This window comes from Mobula birostris, chromosome 12, assembly GCF_030028105.1.
Source record: "Mobula birostris isolate sMobBir1 chromosome 12, sMobBir1.hap1, whole genome shotgun sequence".
In the NCBI taxonomy this organism is placed as follows: Eukaryota; Metazoa; Chordata; class Chondrichthyes; order Myliobatiformes; family Myliobatidae; genus Mobula; species Mobula birostris.
Window position 1 is genome coordinate 43,089,194 of NC_092381.1, and position 25,126 is coordinate 43,114,319.

Sequence of the window (25,126 nt, forward strand, 5' to 3'; positions counted from 1 at the left end):
GAATGATTAGTACACACTGTGTGTAAATACTTGTCAGATCATCAACTTTATATCTATGGTTACTACCTCCCACCTTGCTACCATGTAATGTGTAATGCAAAAGGTGACCCTGACAACAGCTTTCCATTGCAAAGAACTCATATTTTTATTTAATTATCAAAATCAGTACTCGCTTTATATATTCTTGCTGTTATATTGAGATACTACATTACAACTTCAAGGATCGTTGGATGAATTAGTAGCCATATTTTCTACTGTCCAATAAAGGATGACAGTTAAATAATACATTGATTTGACGGTTATTAATTTATTAGGCAAGCTATAACTAAAAAAAAAATTACTTCAATGTCTTTGCTGTCTAATAAATTTGTAAATGTGAAGGATGTTATTGTGAAGATTACAATACCCTGCTCTCCCAAAGATGAAGTCATCAACAATTTGTCAGCTTTCTCCAAGTTCTATGCATCATTTCCAAAGTGACAGGAGGATTGATGAGAATGAATACAAAACTGGCTGAATGACACTGAGCTGAAATTTATTAAGTACAAGGGTGACATAGTAAATTTTTTCTTCTTGGATTGAAATAGATGTTTTTGATGACAAAAATTTCTTTTTAATTCCATTTGAAAGATGTTAGAACAAGCAACTAAATTGCAACCTTTCATCATTGTACCAGGATTAAATGCAAGGTGAGATTATAATTTTTAAATTGCAGTATGTATGATGTGGCAAATTAAGAAACCTGAGGGACAATGGGAATAATAGTATCAGATTTGAAATTAATCCAGGATACTGAAACTGCAAAACCAGGCTAGATGTTATTTTTCATGCCTTTGAGGCTGGGATCTTTATCCATAAGAAAGATAAATAGTTCAACAACAATTATAAAATCAATTTTATTTTCCCTTATATTCTTTGAAAACAAAGATTTGGCCAACAGTGTTGAGATTCTTGCACACACGGTTTTTCGGTATTATCTTCAACAAACACAACAGTTTAATTCCTGAATATTAAAACTGTTAGATCAAAAATTTCTGTTTCACCATTATATTCAATATATTTTTTTAAACTGTAAGAAGAAATATTGGAAAAGGATGTTCACTTTGATTCCTATTTTACCTTTAATGTACTTTCTAGTTAACTTGCCTTATATCCAATCACATTGACTTATTTTCCCCACTGTTAGCTTTTCAGGTTTGGGCTGTCTTTAGTAGTAGAAGCATAATGAAACAAATCTCAGCAGATCAAAATGTAACTAATTTGGTTTTCATTAATTTATCACCTGTCAAAGAAAAAAAAGTTTTGCTTTTACTTCTTAGCTGCAAGAGTTAAAATTTAGTTAATAGTTTGAGTTGTGTATTTTGTAAACAGTGTCATACAAAAGCCCTTAAGGGATAAGTAAATCATAAATAATTGGACATTAATTGCAAATCAGGCTGACTCAGCAGCAGCAATCCCCTAATCCAGGTGTCCCCAACCTTTTTTGCGCCGTGGACTAGTTTAATATTGACAATATTCTTGTGGACCGGCCGACCTGGGGGTGGGGGGGGGAGGGGGTGCCGTGGGTGTTAATCACAACTGGAATATAGGTGATAAGTCACTTATATGTGGCTAATACACTCAATTTCATTTCTAAAGGGGTTTATCTAACAAATTTAATATTAAACACACAGGGCATATTTTCCTTGCATGAATATAGTAATAAGTCAATTATAACAATGGTCCCAAACCTCCGGGCTGGGGGCCGATACATTGCTGTGAAGCATGCAGGAGTACAGCGGCAGCCGGGACGCACCCAGCACATCTTTAAGAAAAATACCGAAATAAACAAAGTAATTGATTAGGTGCTGCCCAGCACGTAAATGCCGGCCTATATCAGAGGCAACGCAATCGGCAATTGCCTCTGATCTGGGCCGACATTTACGTGCCGGGCGGCACCTAACTAATTAGCTTGTTTATTTCAGCTTTTTTTTCTTAAAGATGTGCTGGGTGCGTTCCAGCCACCGCTGTATTCTTTGCAGCTCGGAGGTTGCGGACAACTGAATTGTAAGTCACATATAAATCAATAGCATCATAACATTTTAAGTAACGTTTGGATATTAAACACACAACGCATATTTTCCTCGTATGAACATATAAAATCATTGCAACACAGAAATATCGCTGATTCAGGGGGAACCCTGGGCTTGTTTCCCTGCAACAAGACGGTCCCATCGAGGGGTGATGGGAGACAGCGATACTCGAAGGGGGTTCCTTATGTCCAGTCTATTCCGCAATTTTGTTTTCGTTGCATTCATCACAGAAAACTCCACAGCGAAATCATGTTGGAAATGGAAGCAACGTTTTCAGTGCTTTCATGGCTATCTCAGAATATTCAGCCTTGACTTTGATCCAGAATGCCGGCAGAGATGTTATGTCAAACATTCTTTTTAGCCCACCGTCATTTGCAAGCTCGAGGAGTTGATCTCCTTCCTGCGCTGACATGGAAGATTCTCTGGAAACATTCACAAGTAGGTCACGGACCCATTCCTTTGCACGTCTTGGGTCACTGATGACTTCGCGTGCGTTAAAGTTCAACAGTGGGCGTGACGGAATGAGGAAAGGTGCAGCCGACTCATATCGTTTCATATCGCCAAATCATATTGTTTCCTCATGGCTCGCGGCCCGTGGCCTGGTCGCACACGCTTTGCGGCCCGGTGGTTGGGGACCACTGCCCTAATCCACCCCCACATCATTTTCAATGTATTGTTTCTTTAAATTTACTTTGAGGATATTTGAGATAGTAGTATAGAATATAATAAAGCCACTAAATAAAAATTCACAGAATATAGCAATTTATGACAGAGAAGGGCACTATTCTGCCCAAAGCACAGTTGCCTCAAAGCAAGTGTATAGGCATTTCTGTAAAATAAAAATGGAACATTTTGAAAACCTGTAATAAAAGCAAACTGTGCTGAAAATTCTGGAGAGCTCTCAAAAGCAATTTGCCCATCTTTCCCATTATTTCTGTTTTCTTATACTCTTGATTGTTGACAGGTAATATAGAATTGTCCCAGGGTTATCACATGACACTGCCATGTAATTCATAATTTCCCAATAAAACATATGTCAACGTCATTTGAAAAGATAAATAATAGTTTCAAATTAAGTGGTTTTAATCAGTTAATTCTTCAGATTATAGAGTTCAAAATGGTGATTTAGGGTGAATCAGAATCAGGTTTATTATCACTGGCATATGATGTGAGATTTGTTAACTTGTTAACCATTGAAATGAATTGAAACTATGGATGGAAAGAAAACAAGAACATGCTTTACGAATGTAATGTTGCATTCGAATTAGGACTATGCTTTGTACTCAGATTGGCACAATTTAATCTTATGATTTAGCTAGTTAACTTGGATTCTTAAATTCCACACTAAGTCCTCAAAACTGCAAGTAATACTAATCTAGGAATGCTAGTGAGGAAGTATTCAACGGAAGTATGTCAGAAACAGAAGATTCTGCAAATGCTGGAAATCTTGAGCAACGGACACAAAATGCTGGAGGAATTCAGCAGGTCAAACAGCATCTATGGAGTTGAATAAACAGTTAACGTTTCAGGCTGAGAGCCAACTGGAACAATGAATAATTTGTTTTCTTCAGCTGGAAAGGAGGCATTTGTGTTATTGTTCAGTTATAGCTTAATGGTTAAGTTACAAATTAATGGTTTGGAAATGGTAAACTTGGAACATTTTATTATTTTATTTTATTTTTTGTTTAGAGATTCAGTATGGTAACAGGCCCTTCCAGTCCAAAGAGCCTGCATCAGCCAATTCACCCATGTGACCAATCATCTTACTAACCCTTATGTCTTTGCAATCAATTGCTTGATTAGAGCTAGAAAGTACTTTCCTGAAGCTGCAATAGGGTATTTTTAAAACAAATATTCTTAATTTTTTTCTTCAAACAAAGAGGAATCAACAACTGGAGTTAGCCTCAAGACAACAACATAAAATATTAGAGAATCATTTGAGATATTTAGATTAAATACTAGTAGTGGAGTGTAGAATTTTCTTTGGACAGATGAATTGCAAGTTACTGAGTGTATACATCAATAGAGATAGGTGGAAAAGAAAAATATATAGACACTTTAAAATTGTGCTCAATTTAAAATTGTGATAACATGATGCAGGCTAGTAAAATTAATGTGAAAGCATGAAAAATGCAAGAAATTAAGTTTATTATAAGAAACAACAGAAATCCCAAAAGAAAATGAAATTATTGCAGCTTCTTTTAATATGCATGCCTATGTTGTATACTGGAATGAAATTGTATAATGTTAATGTAAATCTTTACCATAAGACACATAGGAGCAGAATTTGGCCATTCGACTAACTGAGTCTGCTTTGCAATTCCATTGTGGCTGATTTATTATCCCTCTCAGCCCTCTTCTCCTGCCTTCTCCTTTGACATCCTGACTAATCAAGATCCTTTTAACCTTTGCTGTAAATATACCCCATGACATGGCCTCCATAGCTATCTGTGGCAATGAATTCCACAGATTATCCACCTTCTAGTTAAAGAAATTCCTCTTCATCTCTTTTGTAAAGGGATATCCTTCTCTCCTGATGCAGTGCCCTCTGGTCCTAGACTTCCCCACTAGAAAACATCCTCCTCATGTCCACTCTATCTAGGCCTCTCAAGAATCAGATCCCCCCCCCCATTCTCCAGTTAGTACAGACCCAGCCATCAAATGTTCCTCACATGTTAACCCTTTCATTCCTAGAATTATTCTCCTTCATGCAGATAACAAATCATGAGTAGAAGGTTCTTATTCTTAAATATAATTATCAGAGATGGTAATAAGAATGGCATTTTAATTGTACAAAATGTTTGAGTCAGAGAGTCATAGAAACGAGCTCTATAGCCCATTGAGTCTATGCTGACCATCGACAACCCATTAACAAAATACTATATGTTGTCCATTTAATTGTTAACATTTATTCTGTTGACAGAACCAGGAATGAAACCCTAACTTATAGCTCCAAATGAGAGAGTTTTCTTGGCAAATTCTATTCAACCAGGCACAAAACTTTATTTCCATTGACACTGGACTTGTGACTTATAGAAATGTGGGAGCATTTATTAAGATGGCAGAGCGGTGAAAACAGGACAACACAAATTACATTAATATAACAAACATAAGTATTCACATAACTGAAGCCGACAATAAAATTAAATCATTAAATGCAAAATTATGGGAAATGCATAATGAACACATTGAAACGAGTTCCTTTTCAATCAACTTACACAGGTACGTTGCAAAATGAATGGGGAAAAATTCTCAACTTGTCATCAATGCTACATTTAAAGTAAAATGTGTTTTATGGTATTATTCTGAAATAGGATTTAAAAATAAATATTTCTTTCTAAAGACATATGTGAAATTAGAACAGATTTGGTCTCTGTGGAACAAGATTCCTAAAGTATAACTGACCAAATCAATAAATCAAATTTGAAAGAGTAATGAAATGATGGACACTCCTGCCTCGTATGACAGATTAAAATGACAGCCTTACTCTGCAGAAAGCTATATTAAATTGTAACAAAGCTACTGAAAAGACTTATTGTATAAGAAATACAAAGGCTGTACACTTTTGCATTGTGGCGACTATGTCAATGTTTATTGTGTATTTGAAATTGGGCTAGTTGATCACTTTTAGTATCTGTTTATGTTTGCTGAGATAGTCAGAATCCTTAAAAATAATTTGAAAATTGACAAGGGAACGGGAAAGTATATTACTATTCCATGTTTATAGAGAATTAATAAAATGAAAAGCTGTCATTAACAAGAGAAAATCTGCATATGCTGGAAATCCAAACAGTGCACACAAGATGCTGGAAGAACTCAGCAGGCCAAGCAGCATCGACGGAAAAGAGTTTCGGGCCGAGACCCTTCATCAGGACGGGTCTTGGCTCAAAACATCGACTATTTACTCTTTTCCATAGATGCTATCTGTCCTGCTGAGTTCCTCCGGCATTTTGTGTGTGTTGCAAGAACTGCCATTGTGTTTTCCTTCGGAACAATTTGCCTTATAATTAGACATAATACATTGAGTCAGATTAGACAAAGCAGCAAATAATTTCCAAAGTTTGTAATGTAGTCATTGATGAATAAAATGTACTCATGCTTTTCACATTTGTGTCCATTTGAAAAAACAGTCCCGGAAGATCCCCTTGTTTCTATGACAATGAGATAGTAATGATGAACCATGTGTATAAAGAAAGATTTCCCAAGGTGAGTTGTGATTATTCTATTTTTTTACTGTTTGTCCACTTGTATGCTTTACAGTTTATCAAATTGGTGAATGCACAGAAAAAACTCCAAATGGTGAAAATTTTGAAGCAAAAGCAGAAAATGCTGTAAACACTCAACATTTTCAAAAGTGCACAAACATCTTCAGTTGGTTTAAGGTTAGACCAGATTCACAGATTAGACAGGAAAAAATATTTTAAAAAGGAAAGATGAAAAATTTGAAGTCAAGCACTGCATAACTAGAAGCCATTGTTTGTCAACAGTTACAGAGTTAGTGAAACTATATATGAATTAGATCACAGGCTGCATATTTGTGGATATTTTCATGTTTATGGAAGTTGGACCTTTGGCCAGCGAAGAGTATGTTGTAAATAATCAACTGTAGAAGTAAGAAAGGGTTGGATTAATGTTTCAACAGCAGGTGATTTAATGAACAGATGGAGTCAGACAATATTACAAGATAAAATATGCAGATATATGGTTGCAAGCTGAACAGGGTTAGATATGCCACCTGATTACATATAACTTTAGACAATTCCCAGACAATGGTATAAATGTGTAGCTAGAGAGCTTGTTTTGTGACAGAAATTGAAGACAATGGCTTTGTTTTTTATTTGTTTGGAGGAACTTTCTGCTCATCCAGCACCTGATATCAGGTAAGCAGTCTGACAATTTAGAGCTGTTAATGTCATCAGCATGAAGCTTAAATGATATCATCCAAAGGTCAAGTTCCTATGGGCAGAGTACAGTTATGAAGTAGAAATGGCCCAGTGTGAATCATTGAGAATATTAAAGGTAATCATATAAAAGCAAGGAAAGAAACCTTTACAGGAACAGGTTATCTTCTAGATAGAGAATCCAAATCGGGCTTGGGTAGAGCCCTTAAGATGGCTGAGGGTTGTGTGCTGTTGACAGGATTGTGTGGCTAATCTTGTCTTGGGAAAATGTCCTCATCCAAGTCCAACACTATCCCTTTTAGAATTATACTGGAGCTAAATTAAACAAGTTACTATGGATGGAGTTGCATAGTTTATATTTCTCATTGTCATATTGGATGAAAGATATTGAAGCACCCATCATCTTTAGATTTATAAATCAGTTTAATTGTATATTCAGTATTTCTTTCCTTGATTCAATTCTAATCTTTAACTCTTTCAGTAAAATAACTGACGTTATTCTTGATGAAATCGGGTGTTTAACACACTCTCTCCCTCCTGTCAAATTAGGCATGACATTTTACTTCTCCCACAATTTTTTTCCATTGTAAAAAAATGAACTTACTGTTAAAATTATCTTCACCTTGAACAATGAATGTATTAATCTATCTTTGAGCAGCTGCTTGATAGAACTATCTAACTGTGTGTCAGGTATTAATGCTTTTCTAGTGGGATGCATCTTTTGTTCACAAATTGTCATATCTTATGGGAATCATTCTTTGAAACATATTCTGATGTGATAATTCATTTCCTAGGTCTTTAAAATTGTCCTCATTTCTCTTCCTTGAGAACTGTTTAAAGCAATTCTCTCTCCTGCCACTACGACAGCCTTCAAAATTTATGCCACAGACTCCACCCTTGGATTATAATGGGAGGAACTTTCGTATTGGGTTTCTCTCTCATTATCCTTAAAATGTTTGCTTTTACACAAAAGTAGTCTACATTTAGTGCCTTCTCTTCAGTTACCTAATCCCAGTAAAATTTTCAATCTAGGAGTATATGTCAGGAAAAGCCACTGAAATCTACCTCGTTGGTCTATTTGTGTGGGAAATATTCATTATGGTGAAACCTGTCTGATAGGTTATTCATTGCTATGTGTAATTTTTCTCATGAACATTGTTGGCAAGCCCAGTATTTATTGGCTATCATCAAATGTCATGAGTAAGTGCCAAAGCTGTACTTGAAATGCTACTATTTGAGTATGTGCAAAGTGCACAAGAATTAATCTAATCTAATCATTGACCTTCAAGTCTTTTTTAGTTTGTGGTTTCCTCCTCTTTGACATTTTGCTTTACTTGTGGAAGTAGTAGTTATTTGCCAATTTTTCTTTTTTTACTATTACGCTAATCAATTTGTTGCCAACATTTCCATCTCAGAAATGGTGTTCAGGCATTTTGAATTATTTGTTATTTTATGAAGCATCTGAAAATTATTTGATCTCATGCAGTTATGACCTGATTGTAATAATTTTGCATTATTTAAAAAAATATATTTATTGCTATGCATTCTCAAATTAAAAATAACAAGATTTTCTTTTCTTAGTTCATTACGAGATGTTTAGCATTTCTTTATTTTTCAATCTTTTTATTAGTTTCATAATGATAAACATACCATAATATTGATACAAAATTGTTCAGATTACATTGTTATGATTAACATAGTTAAATATAAACTCATTTAACACATGGGTATTAAACCTCCCAATCATACAGGATGTAAATGTAATAAACAAAAAAAAAGGAAAAAAATCATGAAAAAGGAGAAAAAAAGAAAAATATACCCCAAAAGAAAAACTAACCTAAACAGTGTTAATCAACTAAACTAAGAGGAAAAAAAAGACAAGGGCTGTTATATAACATCAAAGAAAAAGGAACCGTTAGTGTCGTCGACTTCGCTCCTCTCAACATATATTAAAAAAGAATAGAATAAGTTTGGAAAGGTCAAATTACATCATATGAAAATGTTGAATAAATGGCCTCCAAGTCTTTTCAAATTTAATAGAGGGATCAAAAATAACACTTATAATTTTTTCTAAGTTTAAGCACAACATAGTTTGAGAGAACCAATGAAATGTGGTGGGAGGATTAATCTCTTTCCAATTCAGCAAAATGGATCTTCTAGCCATTAGTGTAAGAAATGCAATCAACCGACGAGCTGAAGAGGTTAAATGACTTGATTCTATTATTGGTAACCCAAAAATTGCAGTAACAGGGTGAGGTTGTAAATCAATATTCAGAACAGTTGAAATAATATCAAAAATATCTTTCCAATATTTTTTTCAAAAAAGGACATAATCAAAACATGAGTTAAAGAAGCTATCTCAAAGTGGCATATATCACATACAGGATTTATATGAGAATAATAACGAGCTAATTTATCCTTAGACATGTGAGCCCTGTATACTACTTTAAACTGTATCAATGGATGTTTAGCACATTTTGAGGATGAGTTAACTAATTGAAGAATTTTTCTCCATTTTTCAAATAGTAAAGTGATCTTAAGTTCCCTTTCCCAATCAGCCTTAACTTTATTAAATAGGTCTGGACGTATTTTCATAATTATATTATAAATAATTGCTATTACACCTTTCTGAAAAGGATTTAAATCTAAAATTTTTCCAGAATATCCACTGAATATAAATTTGGGAAGGTAGGAGAAACAGTATTTAAAAAGTTTCTAATCTAAACGAGATAATTTAGCATTTGTTAGCCCCACTGTAATCTCTACTTTCTATCATTCTTGCTTTGATATATTAGCATAATCTTACAAAATTGGAAATGGTTATCTTTTCTTGGCAAGTTGTGCGTCTATTATATAAATTTGCAGTCTTGCTTGCAAAAACAAAGTATAGGAAATCTTCTAAATTGTTAGAAAATCTCTCATTAGTTTCTTTCCCAGCTTGCAATTCTGGTCCCTCATGGTGTTTTCTCTTACTATCTACTGAAACAACTCACTAATTATTACCACCCTGCAAAAGTTACTATTTCAAGGAAATCAGGATGGTCAGTCTTGGCAGGATCATCGACCATTTGCAAACTAATCGATATTCCTATGGCTGGGTTTTCTTTGAACTTCCCATTCTAGTTTCTTCTCAGATCCATTAATCTTGGACCATGCCTTGTTAATGTATTCTTTTTTGTCTTAAAATGTTGATTCAGAACACATTTCAACTATGACTTTCTGCAATCTCAATACAGAACCTTTTGAGATCCTCTTGTCCTTATGAAAGTACAGCAATCATACTTCAGAAGTAAATTATTGACAATAATTACCTGAAGTATGTGTACAATGTTTTGTAAATAACATTTATTTGTAAATGTGATCACTGTTAAAAATGAAAGGACATTAGAGCCTCTTCAATAAGTATTAAAAATAACAATAGTATTATTACAAATAACCTATAGCAAACAAATTTCATTCAACAGGCCACGGCTCAAATGGAAGAGAACCTCCAGGAGTTCATCAAATCCAGTGCTCCAGAGAATGTGTTGCCGTTAGCTGATGGAGTTCTCAGCTTCATCCACCACCAGGTGATTGAGCTCGCTAGGGACTGCCTGGCTAAATCCCGAGATGGCCTTATCACTTCCAGATATTTCTTTGAGCTGCAAGAGAATTTAGAGAGGCTTCTGCAAGATGTAAGTATTCAGTTTGAGTTTAAAATTCTGATGGCATTATAACCAGATCTCTCTATTGCTATCAGATGTTTCTTAATTATGGAAAGTAAATGAGGTTTTAATTATGAAATACTCATGTAGATAGAAATAGAATGCCTTACAATACAAGGCTGTACGCCTGGGAAATGCGGAAGAGGAAGGCAAAGAAGAAAATATATGGACACTGTGAAAGAACTAACAGATCTAAGTGTGAGAGATATCATTGACGCTACATGGGATCATTCGATGTGGAGAGCCATGATCGCCCAAGCGTGTAACGCGCAAGGCACATGAAGAAGAACTCATGTAGATATGAGTAAAAAATGAAATAATATCACAAATACTCAAATTTAAAAGTAAAATACAATTGTTGTGCATCCAATTATATGTACTCCTCTTTCTGATGAAAATGATGTTAGTTTATTGTTACGTGTACCAAGACACAGTAAAAAGCTTGTCTTGCGTACTGTTTATTCAAATCAAATCATCTTACAGTGCATTGAGCAAGAATAAGTTAAAATAATAACAATGCAAAATATAGTGTAAAAGCCACTAAAAAAGTGTGGTGCATGTAAATGATAAAGTGCAAGATCATAACGAGATAGATTGTGAGGCCAAGAGTCCATCGAACAGTTCAAGAATCTGATAGCAGTGGGATGGAAGCTGTCCTTGAGCCTGGTGGTATGAGCTTTCAGGCTTTTGTATCTTCAGTCCGATGGCAGAAGGAAGAAGAGAATGTCTGGAGTGGGTGGGGTCTTTATTCTGCCAGCAGCTTTACTGGGGTGAGAAGTATAGACAGAGTCCATGGAGCTGATTTCGATATGCTGAGATGCATCCACAGCCCTGCAGCTTCTTGCAGCCACATTCAGAGTAGTTCCATACCAAGCCGTTATGCATCCATACAGGAGAAAATCTGCAGATGCTAGAAATTCAAGCAACACACATCAACGTTGCTGGTGAACGCAGCAGGCCAGGCAGCATCTCTAGGAAGAGGTATAGTCGACGTTTCGGGCCGAGACCCTTCGTCAGGACTAACTGAAGGAAGAGCAGGATCTCCCAGTGGCCACACATTTTAATTCCACGTTCCATTCCCATTCTGATAAGTCTATCCACGGCCTCCTCTACTGTAAAGATGAAGCCACAGTCAGGTTGGAGGAACAACACCTTATATTCTGTCTGGGTAGCCTCCAACCTGATGGCATGAACATTGACTTCTCAAACTTCCACTGATGCCCCACCTTCCCCTCGTACCCCATCTGTTATTTATTTATATACACACATTCTTTTTCTCTCTCTCCTTTTTCTCCCTCTGTCCCTCTGACTATACTCCTTGCCCATCCTCTGGGCTTCTCTCCTCCCCCTTTCTTTCTCCCTAGGCCTCCTGTCCCATGATCCTCTCATATCCCTTTTGCCAATCAACTGTCCAGCTCTTGGCTCCATCCCTCCCCCTCCTGTCTTCTCCTATCATTTCGGATCTGCCCCTCCCACTTTCAAATCTCTTACTATCTCTTCTTTCAGTTAGTCCTGATGAAGGGTCTCGGCCCGAAACGTCGACTGTACCTCTTCCTATAGATGCTGCCTGGCCTGCTGCGTTCACCAGCAAATTTGATGTGTGTTGCATGCATCTATACAGAATGCTTTCAATGGTGCATCGATAAAAATTGGTAATTATTGACAGGGATATGGTGAATTTCTTTAGTCTTTTGAGCAAGTAGAAATGTTGGTGAGCTTTCTTGGCAGTAACATCAAAGGTTCATTTTATTGTCAAAGTATGCATGTACAATACAACTCTGATATTTGTCTTCTCCATATAGTCATGAAATACAGAAAAACTATGGGAGTTGTTGGAAGAAAAGGCATCAATTTCCCTCGTTCCCCCACCAGCTCTAAAAAAGAAAAAGAAACAAAACTTGCAAACCCCCAAACCCCTTACCCCTCCCTTACACAGAAAACTAACAGATTGCCCACATGAAAAACAGCAGGCAGAACATCAAAAACGCCAAACCCTTGACCCCTCCCTCGCAGCAAAGAACAGTGACATGGCATCAAAACCCCCAACACCCTCTCTCACACACAGAAAACTAACAGGTTGCCCATGCAGCAAAACATGAATAAGAACATCAGATCCTAAATCCCCAACTCCTCCCTCTCACATAAGGTACAGGATCTATTGTTACGGCCACAGGCACATCTGGGCCCACAATGGTAACTGTAGATTCAGGTGCAGTGGATGCAGTCATGGTCCATGGTGACATACCCATCCCTTTCTGTTCAAAAGCTTATTGGGATGGGATGGGATGGGATTGCGTTGGTGATGTTGCCTGACTTCATTTTGTAACCTATTATAGTTGTTAAGCCCTGCTTCAGCCGATGGCTGGATCGAGACTCTATTCTGGACTGGTACTATCTCTTAGCATTTCTGACAGTGTTACAGAGGTTATATCTTTATTGCTATTTATTTACAAAATCCTTTTCACACTATAAAAACATACTTAAATGTTGTAAATATAAGTGATTCTTTAAAAGCTACCCTTTAAAACTGTCTGATTGTTGATGAAACTTGGAGATGATCACGCTGCAGATTTCCACCAACTTAGAAATGAAGTGGTAGGGCAAACTTTTTTTTTGAGGCAATTGCTATTGATGGTTATGATAATGTTGTTGCCAAATACTGAAGTGTACATAATTTCTGCAAGGATTTTTAAAAAAAAATCATCCAATGTCACTTGTTCTTGCAATTGTCACTACTTCATTTGGCAGTGAAGATTATTATGTATCATTTTATTATGGGTGGGGTTTAAAGAATTGAGGGGCGGCACTGCAGATTGTATCCCAACAATTCTTTTATGTATGCTACCTTAGGCATGCGTGCTATAGCTTTGCCACCCCTTGATAGGATCTGCAGATATCCATATATTACAGGACAACTGTTCTGATTAATTAGTTTGGGTTTAGTTATTTTAATGGTGTACTTATGGCTACATTACTTGGGTATTCAAAAGAGACTGGAAAGAAATACCTATCAGTCATTCATGGCTATCTTGTGACAAGGCACTTCAGGACCCATTCTTGCTTACCTGTTCTCCATTCCCAAGGCCTGTGTCACTTTGCTTGTCTAGGCTCCTCCTGTCCATTCTTCACAGCACTATCTCCACACTTTGCCAGACCCTCATTCTCCACACATGATGCCTTTCACTTTCTGATCTGTCCGTGTTTTCACTTACGGGCGTTGTGACTTTTCACTCTCCCAGTGATCCATATCGCACGGAAATAAGCCCTTTGGAGTATCATGTCCACACTTATCCAGCTGCTTGCTCGCTCTCCACGATGCCTTCTTGATCTTGTATTTGACTGATAATTATTTCATAAGGTTAAAGAGTCTGAAGATATTTCAATATAAAATCAACTTAATCAGAGTGGTATTTTTTTCATTTCAATAAGAATTCAAAGTACATAGAGTTATAAAGCAATACAGTCCATATATGCAGATCCTTTGGCCCAGTGAGTCCATGGTGCTCGCCCTACATCATAGAAAATACAAATAATAAATGAGAAGGTAGTCCACACTAACTAATTGTTTGGAATTTGATGCGATTTTCTGCAATGTCTTTTTCTACACAGAAGTTTTCTCTCCAGATTCCTATGACATTGGCATTCAGTAGACTTTGGTTGATTTTATTTGGGTTTGATTAACGAACAAAAAACAGATTTGAAGATCTTGCTGGATAGGTTGATGAATATGACTGACTTTAATACTGAGTATAATTGGGTATCAAAAGCTAGTGGTTCATTTGCCTCATTGCTTGACTCCCAAATCATGTAGTTTAATATTTCCTCAGAATACCTTCTGGAAGACAAAAATTGGGCAATAGCAAAAAAAAAAGCGGCATTTGTCATTAGGTTGGTGTTTGAGTGCAGTTACATGGTAAGGGAAGGATGAACACAGAAAGATTTGATAACAGGAAGATGACGCCACGGAAAGATTTGAGGAAAGTTTTAAAAACAATTCGTGTCTTGATCAGGAAACAATGGAAGGCAGTGTGCCCACGGTTGTGATGGGGCAGGTAGTGATGAGGAAGCAGCGAGTCTGCAGGACTTGGACAAATTGGGACAATGTGCAAAGAAGTGGCAGATGGAATATGGTGTCGAGAAGCCTACAGTATACTTCCCACTACTTCCTCAGAAGCGTGTGAAGAATTGGCATGGCATCTAAAACTTTGACAAACTTTTATACATGTGTGTGGAGAGTATATTGAACTTTGGTAGTGACTGGCTGCATCACAACTTGGTATGAAAACACCAATGCCCTTGAACGGAAAATCCTCTAAAAAAAAAAAATAGTGAATAGTGCCCAGTCTATCATGAGAAAAGTCCTCCACAGATGGCTGTGGAGGCCGTCACTGGATATACAGTGTCTATAAAATATATTCATTCCCCTTGAAGTTTTCATGTTTTATTGTTTTACAACATTGAATCACAGCGGATTAAATTTGTTTTTTCTCTGTTGATCAGTGTCAAAAAATTAAATCCACCGTGATTCAATGTTGTAAAACAATAAAACATGAAAACTTCCGGGGTGGGGGGTGACGGTGAATACTTTTTATAGGCATTGTATTTAAAGACGAGGTTTTTGGGTTCTTGATCAGTTAGGACATCAAACATTATGGGGAGAAGACAGGAGAATGAGATTGAGAGGAATAATAAATCTACTATAATGGAATGGCTGAGCAAATCCGATGGTCTTAATTGTATGTCTTATGGATGAAACAGATATGGTCCAAGTGAGAATCAAAATGTTGGCAGCAAATTTTTGATGACCTTAAGTTTATGGAAGATAAAATATAAAATGCCTATCAAAGAAACATTAAAATAGTCAGGTCAGAGGGCTTTAGTAGCAGATGGGCCAAGGTAGAAATGGCCATAGTGTGCAAGTGAAGCTTTATAAGTTTAATGATGGATGCATTAAGTGGATAAAGCACAGCTCAGAGTACAGTAGCACACTGAAATTCAGTCATATACAGCTAGGATGAGTGATGTAGCTGGAATTTGTGGGGACTGAATAAGTTAGCTTAATTCTTTTCATAATAAAACTATCATCCTTTCATGGATGCTGACAAGGGCTTTGACTGTGCAAAGGCACTGCCAAGGAAATAATTTGGTGAACCTAACTATATTCATAGAATCTTGCATTGTATTTTAGACAGTGTTGATGAACTACAGCATGCAAATGAGAAGAAGGTGATTTAGAATCAATCTTTGGGGGATGTTAAACATAATGCTGGGAGGATGAAAAGATAAATCCTTGCAGTTGATTCTGTGCCTAGCATTAACTAGCATTGACTATTACATCATACTGGATCATAAAGCAAAAATATTGAAGAATAATTGTATTTTTAGCCATGGCAGAACAGCAGGCAGCACATAAATCATTATTTACATTTTTTTCTGTATTATATGGCTCAGAGATTCTCACACTGTACCCTTAAAACTATGGCAGTGTCTTGCAAACAACAGGAATTCTGCAGATGCTGGAAATTCAAGCAACACACATCAAAGTTGCCGGTGAACGCAGCAGGCCAGGCAGCATCTGTAGGAAGAGGTGCAGTCGACGTTTCAGGCCGAGACCCTTCGTCAGGACTAACTGAAGGAAGAGTGAGTAAGGGATTTGAAAGTTGAAGGGGGAGGGGGAGATCCAAAATGATAGGAGAAGACAGGAGGGGGAGGGATGGAGCCAAGAGCTGGACAGGTGATAGGCAAAAGGGGATACGAGAGGATCATGGGACAGGAGGTCTGGGAAGAAAGACGGGGGGTGGGGGGACCCAGAGGATGGGCAAGAGGTATATTCAGAGGGACAGAGGGAGAAAAAGGAGAGTGAGAGAAAGAATGTGTGCATAAAAATAAGTAACAGATGGGGTACGAGGGGGAGGTGGGGCCTTAGTGGAAGTTAGAGAAGTCGATGTTCATGCCATCAGGTTGGAGGCTACCCAGACGGAATATAAGGTGTTGTTCCTCCAACCTGAGTATGGCTTCATCTTTACAGTAGAGGAGGCCGTGGATAGACATGTCAGAATGGGAATGAGATGTGGAATTAAAATGTGTGGCCACTGGGAGATCCTGCTTTCTCTGGCGGACAGAGCGTAGATATTCAGCAAAGCGGTCTCCCAGTCTGCGTCGGGTCTCGCCAATATATAAAAGGCCACATCGGGAGCACCAGATGCAGTATATCACCCCAGTCGACTCACAGGTGAAGTGTTGCCTCACCTGGAAGGACTGTTTGGGGCCCTGAATGGTGGTAAGGGAGGAAGTGTAAGGGCATGTGTAGCACTTGTTCCACTTACACGGATAAGTGCCAGGAGGGAGATCAGTGGGGAGGGATGGGGGGGACGAATGGACAAGGGAGTTGTGTAGGGAGCGATCCCTGCAGAATGCGGGGTGGGGGGGAGGGAAAGATGTGCTTAGAGGTGGGATCCCGTTGGAGGTGGCGGAAGTTACAGAGAATAATATGTTGGACCCGGAGGCTGGTGGGGTGGTAGGTGAGGACCAGGGGAACCCTATTCCTAGTGGGGTGGCGGGAGAATGGAGTGAGAGCAGATGTACGTGAAATGGGGGAGATGCGTTTAAGAGCAGAGTTGATAGTGGAGGAAGGGAAGCCCCTTTCTTTAAAAAAAGAAGACATCTCCCTCATCCTAGAGTGAAAAACCTCATCCTGAGAGCAGATGCGGCGGAGACGGAGGAATTGCGAGAAGAGGATGGCGTTTTTGCAAGAGACAGGGTGAGAAGAGGAATAGTCCAGACAGCTGTGAGAGTCAGTACGCTTATAGTAGACATCAGTGGATAAGCTGTCTCCAGAGACAGAGACAGAAAGATCTAGAAAGGGGAGGGAGGTGTTGGAAATAGACCAGGTAAACTTGAGGCAGGGTGAAAGTTGGAGGCAAAGTTAATAAAGTCAACGAGTTCTGCATGCGTGCAGGAAGCAGCGCCAATGCAGTCGTCGATGTAGCGAAGGAAAAGTGGGGGACAGATACCAGAATAGGCACGGAACATAGATTGTTCCACAAACCCAACAAAAAGGCAGGCATAGCTAGGACCCATACAGGTGCCCATAGCTACACTTTTAGTTTGGAGGAAGTGGGAGGAGCCAAAGGAGGAATTATTAAGAGTAAGGACTAATTCTGCTAGACGGAGCAGAGTGGTGGTAGAGGGGAACTGATTAGGTCTGGAATCCAAAAAGAAGCGTAGAGCTTTGAGACCATCCTGATGGGGGATGGAAGTATATAAGGACTGGACATCCATGGTGAAAATAAAACGGTGGGGGCCGGGGAACTTAAAATCATCGAAAAGTTTAAGAACGTGAGAAGTGTCACGAACATAGGTCGGAAGGGATTGAACAAGGGGTGATAAAACAGTGTTGAGGTATGCAGAAACGAGTTCGGTGGGGCAGGAGCAAGCTGAGACAATAGGTCGGCCAGGACAGGCAGGTTTGTGGATCTTGGGTAGGAGGTAGAAACGGGAAGTGCGAGGTGTGGGAACTATAAGGTTGGTAGCAGTGGATGGGAGATCCCCTGAGTGGATAAAGTCGGTGATGGTGTGGAAGACAATGGCCTGGTGCTCCTTAGTGGAGTCGACTGGGGTGATATACTGCGTCTGGTGCTCCCGATGTGGCCTTTTATATATTGGCGAGACCCGACGCAGACTGGGAGACCGCTTTGCTGAACATCTACGCTCTGTCCGTCAGAGAAAGCAGGATCTCCCAGTGGCCACACATTTTAATTCCACATCCCATTCCCATTCTGACATGTCTATCCACGGCCTCCTCTACTGTAAAGATGAAGCCACACTCAGGTTGGAGGAACAACACCTTATATTCCGTCTGGGTAGCCTCCAACCTGATGGCATGAACATTGACTTCTCTAACTTCCGCTAAGGCCCCACCTCCCCCTCGTACCCCATCTGTTACTTATTTTTATGCACACATTCTTTCTCTCACTCTCCTTTTTCTCCCTCTGTCCCTCTGAATATACCTCTTGCCCATCCTCTGGTTTCCCCAATCCCTTGTCTTTCTCCCCGGACCTCCTGTCTCATGACCCTCTCGTATCCCTTTTGCCAATCACCTGTCCAGCTCTTGGATCCATCCCTCCCCCTCCTGTCTTCTCCTATCATTTTGGATCTCCCCCTCCCCCTCCAACTTTCAAATCCCTTACTCACTCTTCCTTCAGTTAGTCCTGACGAAGGGTCTCGGCCTGAAACGTCTACCGTACCTCTTCCTACAGATACTGCCTGGCCTGCTGCGTTCACCAGCAACTTTGATGTGTGTTGCAGTGTCTTGCAGTTGAAGTTCTGAAGAAGTCATGAACAAGATTTGGGGAGGGGAGAAGTTCTTTTTAAATGTTGTTTTTTGTTTGTATTTATTATTAAATTGATTTACATTTAATTTAGAGCAACACTCCACACTAAAATCTTTTTCTGTTACTATTTAATTCTGTAAATGTGATCTTCCACATATCTTTTATTTTGCAAGAAAAAATGTTAATTTAGTAATCTTAATATATGGAGATATTAAAAACCAATATATGAAGGTAATTTTTAATAGAGAAAACATATTAACACGATCCAAAATGTAATGTTTCTAGGAGAAAAATGCGTTGAGTTTATTTTTCTGTATATTTCTTAACACCCACCTATTTGGAGTCTCTTAAAGAGGTATTGTGATGTGACCTGGAGGAGTGGGGGAATGGTGGGTCATTTTAATTTCATGCACCAGTGATTACTAGTGTTGATGGATGACTTTTCAGACAGAGTATAACTTAACCTGTCTGGGTAAATTGTTCTGCTGGTGATTATGTCATTGGGATTCACTGTGTATAGGAATGACATAGGCATTTCTCAGATAAGCAATGACATCAGCTTCAGAAGCTAATGATCGTGTGCTGCTGCTGGCAAGGCTAAACTTGCACAGAAATGAGGTTCTAGTATGTAGTATAGCATATTTCAAAAGAGGTTTAAACAGCATCAAAACAAGATGTCTCGATTATCTTTTGAGCATGATAGTGTCCTGACGAGAGTTTTGGAGCTTCAGAAATGTGCAAGGTTTTTGGCAGACATACTCTTAAAAGTTGAGCCCCTTCTTTTATTAGTGGTCCTATTTCTGAGGCAGAGGGCCCTGAGTGTTATTTGTATACAATATAGAATTTCTATTGTTGCTGAAATAAATTGTGGTGGTGTTATAAAATCTTGTTTTAAATGTGAATCTAATCCTTTACTTTACAGGCACACGAGCGGTCCGAGAGTTCAGAGGTGACATTTGTTACTCAGCTGGTGAAGAAACTGATGATCATTATTGCCCGGCCGGCACGACTGCTAGAGTGTCTGGTGAGAGAAAACTTTCAAGTACTCATTACTTCAATGTCCATCAATAAAATATGCATGCATTGAATTGAGGAGGCAAGGTTAACAGGTCAAGCAGATCATTGTACTGTTGTTAAATTTTACATTTTGCATTATGGAAAAGTACAGGCAGGAAAAAATTAGTTTAAGGTAATGTGTGGACAGATGATAATTTGACTATAAATTGCTAAGAAATAACACAGGTTTGTTCTAAATGCCATAATTGTGTGGCTGTCTGTACTTCCAACGTATCTGGCTTCCTCGTGAATTTGGTGAAGTAGCTCTTTAAATCAAGGTAACATTTGTAATAAATGATTGTGTCACAATACACCACAGAAATGTATGTTCCATTGATTCACCTCCACCCCGAAGAAACAATTCTTTTGTGTCACAAAATAGATTTGCAGAGATGGGTGAGCCGGTGAATGCAAAATAAGTATGTTGCATTCAGCTACTGTTGTTTGAGCCTCTTTTGGAGTTGGTTATAAATGAATAGGGCAAGAATGCAGACCAAGTATTAACAGAGACAACATAAGGGACATAAGTGTTTGGTCCATCACTGTTTCTCCAAAGACCATGCATTAAAATTATGGTCAAGAATATTTAATAGCAAGTCACTGGGAATGTTTAGATTTAATGATGAATTGTTAATTAAAATGATTCCAGTATTTTAATTAATTTAGATGATTAGTGAGTTAATAGGTTTGCTTAAAATGCTATTTAAAATTATTCTGTCCACTGAACAGATGGGAGAGTGAATGCCTGTCCATTTTCCTTTTATTGGTTAATGAGAACAGCATGCTGGCATTAATTTAAAGTCTTATAGGTTTATTTCAAAAGATTTTGGTAACTGGAAGGTTGTTTGTAGTGGGGTTCTGCAGGACCTGTTCAGAGGAAATTATTAGAAACTTAGGAAAGGATGATTAAAGATGATAAAGAGGAAGAATAACAAAGTAAGCACAGTTGAGTACCCCTTATCCAAGGTGTGTCGGGTTTTCGATTTTTTTCAAATTTTGAAATACATAATGAGATTGTTTGAGATCACCATCACTTCTGATTCTGAATTTATGTGCGACCAGTAAGCAGTCTTTTTATAACATTTGTTCACACTGGTGTAGTTAACTGTAAAAACTATTAGATACCATTAATATAATGAACATAGAACAGTGCAGGGTAACAAAATCAGCAAAGCAGCATCAGGAGAATACCTGAATCAGCTGTTGAACAACAACAAACAACCGCAGACTTTCAATCTCCACTTACAATGCCATGTTTTGATTAAAGTGTTACACTACACTGTATTTGTACTCTACTTTTTGTTTGGGTTTTTTGTAAGATATAAAAACAATCAGCATTGTAGACTTGTTCTGGGGTTAAATTTTCATCAGTGATGATCTTGGCAAACTCATCAATTAATTTCTCTGCAGCTTCGTGATCTGCAGATGCTTTAAAATTTAATGCAGTGCCTTTTCTTAAATTTTTGCAATCAGCCTGCTGAATATTGACAATTTCCTTCAATTTTCAGTTTGTTGTGACAGATCTTTGCTTGTTTCATGATCAGCATACTGTTAAACCGTATACATTCACTCTGACACTGACAATATACAATCGAGGTTTTCATCGAGTTTTAAAATTTTTTGTTAACTTCCGTTCATTACATAGAAATTCTCAGAACTGCGTTCTGTTTACTAAGTACACCTCTGCCAAAAAACAACCTGTCCCAGTCACACTTGCCAGATTTTTTTTGATGCCATCAAAATTGGCCTTTCTCCAATTTAGAATCTCAATCCAAGGACTAGACATATCCTTCTCCATAATTACTTCAAAACTCATGGCACTATGATCACTAGATGCAAAGTGTCCCCTTACACAGACTTCTGTCACCTGACTTTTCTCATTCCCTACAGATCTAGTATCACATTCTCTCTTGTTCGGAATTCTACATACTAATAAAGGAAACTTTCCTGAACACATTTGAAAGACTCTGTCCCATCCAGTCCTTTTACAGTATGAGAGTCCCAGTCAATATGTGGAAAGTTAAAATCACCTACTAGCACAACCTTATGTTTCTTGCAACAGTCTGCGATCTCTCGACAAATTTGCTCCTCTAAATCCTGCACACTGTTGGCTGGTCTGTAATTTAATCCTATCAACATAGTCAGTTCTACTCATAAAGCTCCACCAAGCAAGTTCTCCAATCTGACCTGACTGAGCACTGCCGTGACATTTTCCATGACTAGTAATGCCACCCCTCCCCCTTTATTTCCTTCCACTCTATCATGTCTAAAACAATGGAACCCCTGAACATTGAACTACCAGTCCTGCCCCTCCTGCAACCATCTCACTAATGGCTACAATGTCATAATTCCACATGCTAATCCATGCCCTAAGCTCATCTGCCTTTCCTACAATACTCCTTCCGTTGAAATGTACGCAGCTCAGAACATTAGTCCCACCATGCTCAATCTTTCACTTCCTGACTTTGTATGTAGTTTTAACAGCATCTTTCTGCACAACTACTCCACTATCTTCTGGTGCTCTGGTTCCCATCTCCTTTCAACTCTAGTTTAAATCCTCTTGTGCAATACTAGCGAACCTTCCCACTGCATATTAGTTCCCCCTCTGGATCAGGTGCAAACCTTTCCTTCTGTACAGGTCCCAGCTTCCCTGGAAGAGAGCACAATGATCCAAAAATCTGAAGCTCTTGCTCCTGCACCAACTCCTTAACCATGTGTTAAACGATATGATCTTCCTATTTCTAGACTCACTGGCACATGGCACAGATAACAATCCTGAGTCACAACCCTGGTGGTCCTGTCCTTTAACTTAGCACCTCACTCTCTGAACTCATTTTGCACAACCTCATTACCCCTCCCACGCATTTCATTGATACCAATGTGAACCACAACCTCTGATTGCTCACTTAAAAGTGCCGTGGATGTGTTCCGAGGTGTCTCTGACTATGGCATCCGGAGGCACTAAACCATCTGGAAATCTCAGTCTAGTTAACAAAACACTCTTTGTGTTCCCCTGAGTCTCCCATCATTACAGTTTGTCTCTTCTCCCCCTTTCCTTTCTGAGCCACAGAGCCAGACACCTGACTCTCTGCGGCTTTCCTCTGCTAGAACATTCCCCACAATAGTACTCAAGGTGGTATATCTGTTGGTGAGGGCAACAGCCACAGGGGTTCTCTGCTGTAGCTACCTATCCTCTTTTCTCCTCCTGACCATCACTTAGTTACCAGTGTTGTTCCTTCCTATGTGTCCTGCCTGTCAAACTGTCAGCCTCTTGATTGATCCGGAGTTCCAGCTCCAACTCCATAATGTGGTCTGTTAGAAGCTCCAGCTGTGTACACTTCTTGCAAGTGTAGTTGTCAAGGACACCGGAGGTCTCCCTACCTTCCCACATTCCGCAAGAGGAGAATTCCAGTATCCTGTCTGATATTCCCACTATTCTAAATGTCTAATAAATAAAGAAAGAATAAATAAATGTACCTACGACATACCATCTCCTCACCAAGCCTCAATGAACCAAAGCCTCCACTCCCCAATTCAACATTGGCCTAATTACACAATGGTCACTCCTCTTAAACCTAATTGTTTTTTATTGATCCTTGCCAAGTGCCTATTTATGCGCAGTCCAATGTTACTTCATGACTGTGGCATGCAAAGTGTTTGAACTGCTCCCGCTCACTTCTTTCAAATTTTTTCTCCCTCCAAGCAATCTGGTGTTTCGATGGCGTGCAAAATGTGCTGACTGCTGTTGATCACTTCTTTTAAGCTCTCTCTACCTCCAAGCAGTCCGTTGACATGCAAAAATGTGCCAACTGCCCCGGCTTGTTTCTTTGAAGCTCTCTCTCCCTCCAAGCAATCCGGTGTCTTCTCAGGACTGTTGCATGCAAAATGTGCCGACTGCCCACACTGGCTTCTTTTAAACTCTCTCTACCTCCAAGCAATCCTGTGATTCCTTGGGACTGTGTGTGCAAAATGCAGCTATCCCTTGAATTTGGAGAAAGTGGGAGGAGCAAAGGTGAAATTGTTGAAAGCAAGGACCAGTTTTGCCAGACGGAGGAGGAGGTAATGGAAGGGAACTGGTTGGATCTTTTGTTGATCAAGAAGTGGAGAGCTTTAAGGCCTTCTTGATGGGGGATAGAAGTGTCTAGGGATTGGACAACTGGTGAAAATGAGGCTTGTCAGGGCCAAGGAATTGAAATTTGTTGAGGACATCAAGAACATGTGAAGTTTTGCAGTTGCTGGCGGGAAGAGGCTGAACTAGGGGGGAATAGAATGGAATTGTGATATGTGGATATGAGTTCAGTGGTGCAGATACAGGCAGAGACAATGGGCTTACCCTGGCAGTCAGGTTTATGGATCTTGGGTAGGAGTTAGAAATGAGCAGTGTGGTGTAATGGAACTGCGAGTTTGGTGGCAGTGGACAAGATGGTGTTGCTAGTAATGGTATCAGAGACAATTTTCTGTATAGCCCAGAAAATTTCCTTTTCAAGGTGTCTGAGACCTGCGGCCTGTCTTCAGCAAGGTAAAGGTCAGTTCGTCACTGACCTGTGATGTATGAACATGTTGGTTAATGGGGAAGCATTGGGCTTAATATATTAGGATTTCCAGAAGGCATTTGATAAGGTGCTACCAAAATGATTACTGTATAACTTTAGGGTTCGTGGAGATAAATGCTGACAAGATCATAGACCTGATGGCTATTGTAGGAAGTAGCAGCAGTGATAATAGATGCTTAGCTGTGATTTACAAGACCTTGTTGGATTCTGGAGAATCCCAGAGGACTGCAAAATGACAAATGTAGCACTGGTATTCAAGAAGGGAGGTAGACAACATGTAAAACTAGACCTGTTTGCTTAGCTGAAATCATTTGTAAGGAGATGATGGTAGTACATCTAGAACATCTTGAAACAACCAGCATGATTTTATCAAAGGGAAATTGTGCTTGACAAATTTGCCTGTCTCTAGAGGATATCATGAACATCTTGGATAATGAGGGTGCATTGGGTATAGTATCTTAGGATTTCCAGAAGGCATTTTGCCAGGTGAAATGGAATACTGTATGA

At 38.9% G+C, this 25,126-nt stretch overlaps 1 protein-coding gene across 11 annotated transcripts in view; it reads left to right on the top strand.

Annotated features, from left to right (window-relative positions):
- The window catches only part of mast2 (microtubule associated serine/threonine kinase 2), a 456,242-nt gene that overhangs the window by 356,816 nt on the left and 74,300 nt on the right, over positions 1-25,126 (top strand). For all 11 annotated transcript variants that reach the window (XM_072273698.1, XM_072273699.1, XM_072273700.1 and 8 more), the window contains 3 exons: positions 6,203-6,278; positions 10,438-10,647; positions 19,933-20,034. In XM_072273698.1, coding sequence (XP_072129799.1) covers positions 6,203-6,278; positions 10,438-10,647; positions 19,933-20,034 — 388 coding nt within the window. The remainder of the gene's footprint in view (positions 1-6,202; positions 6,279-10,437; positions 10,648-19,932; positions 20,035-25,126) is intronic.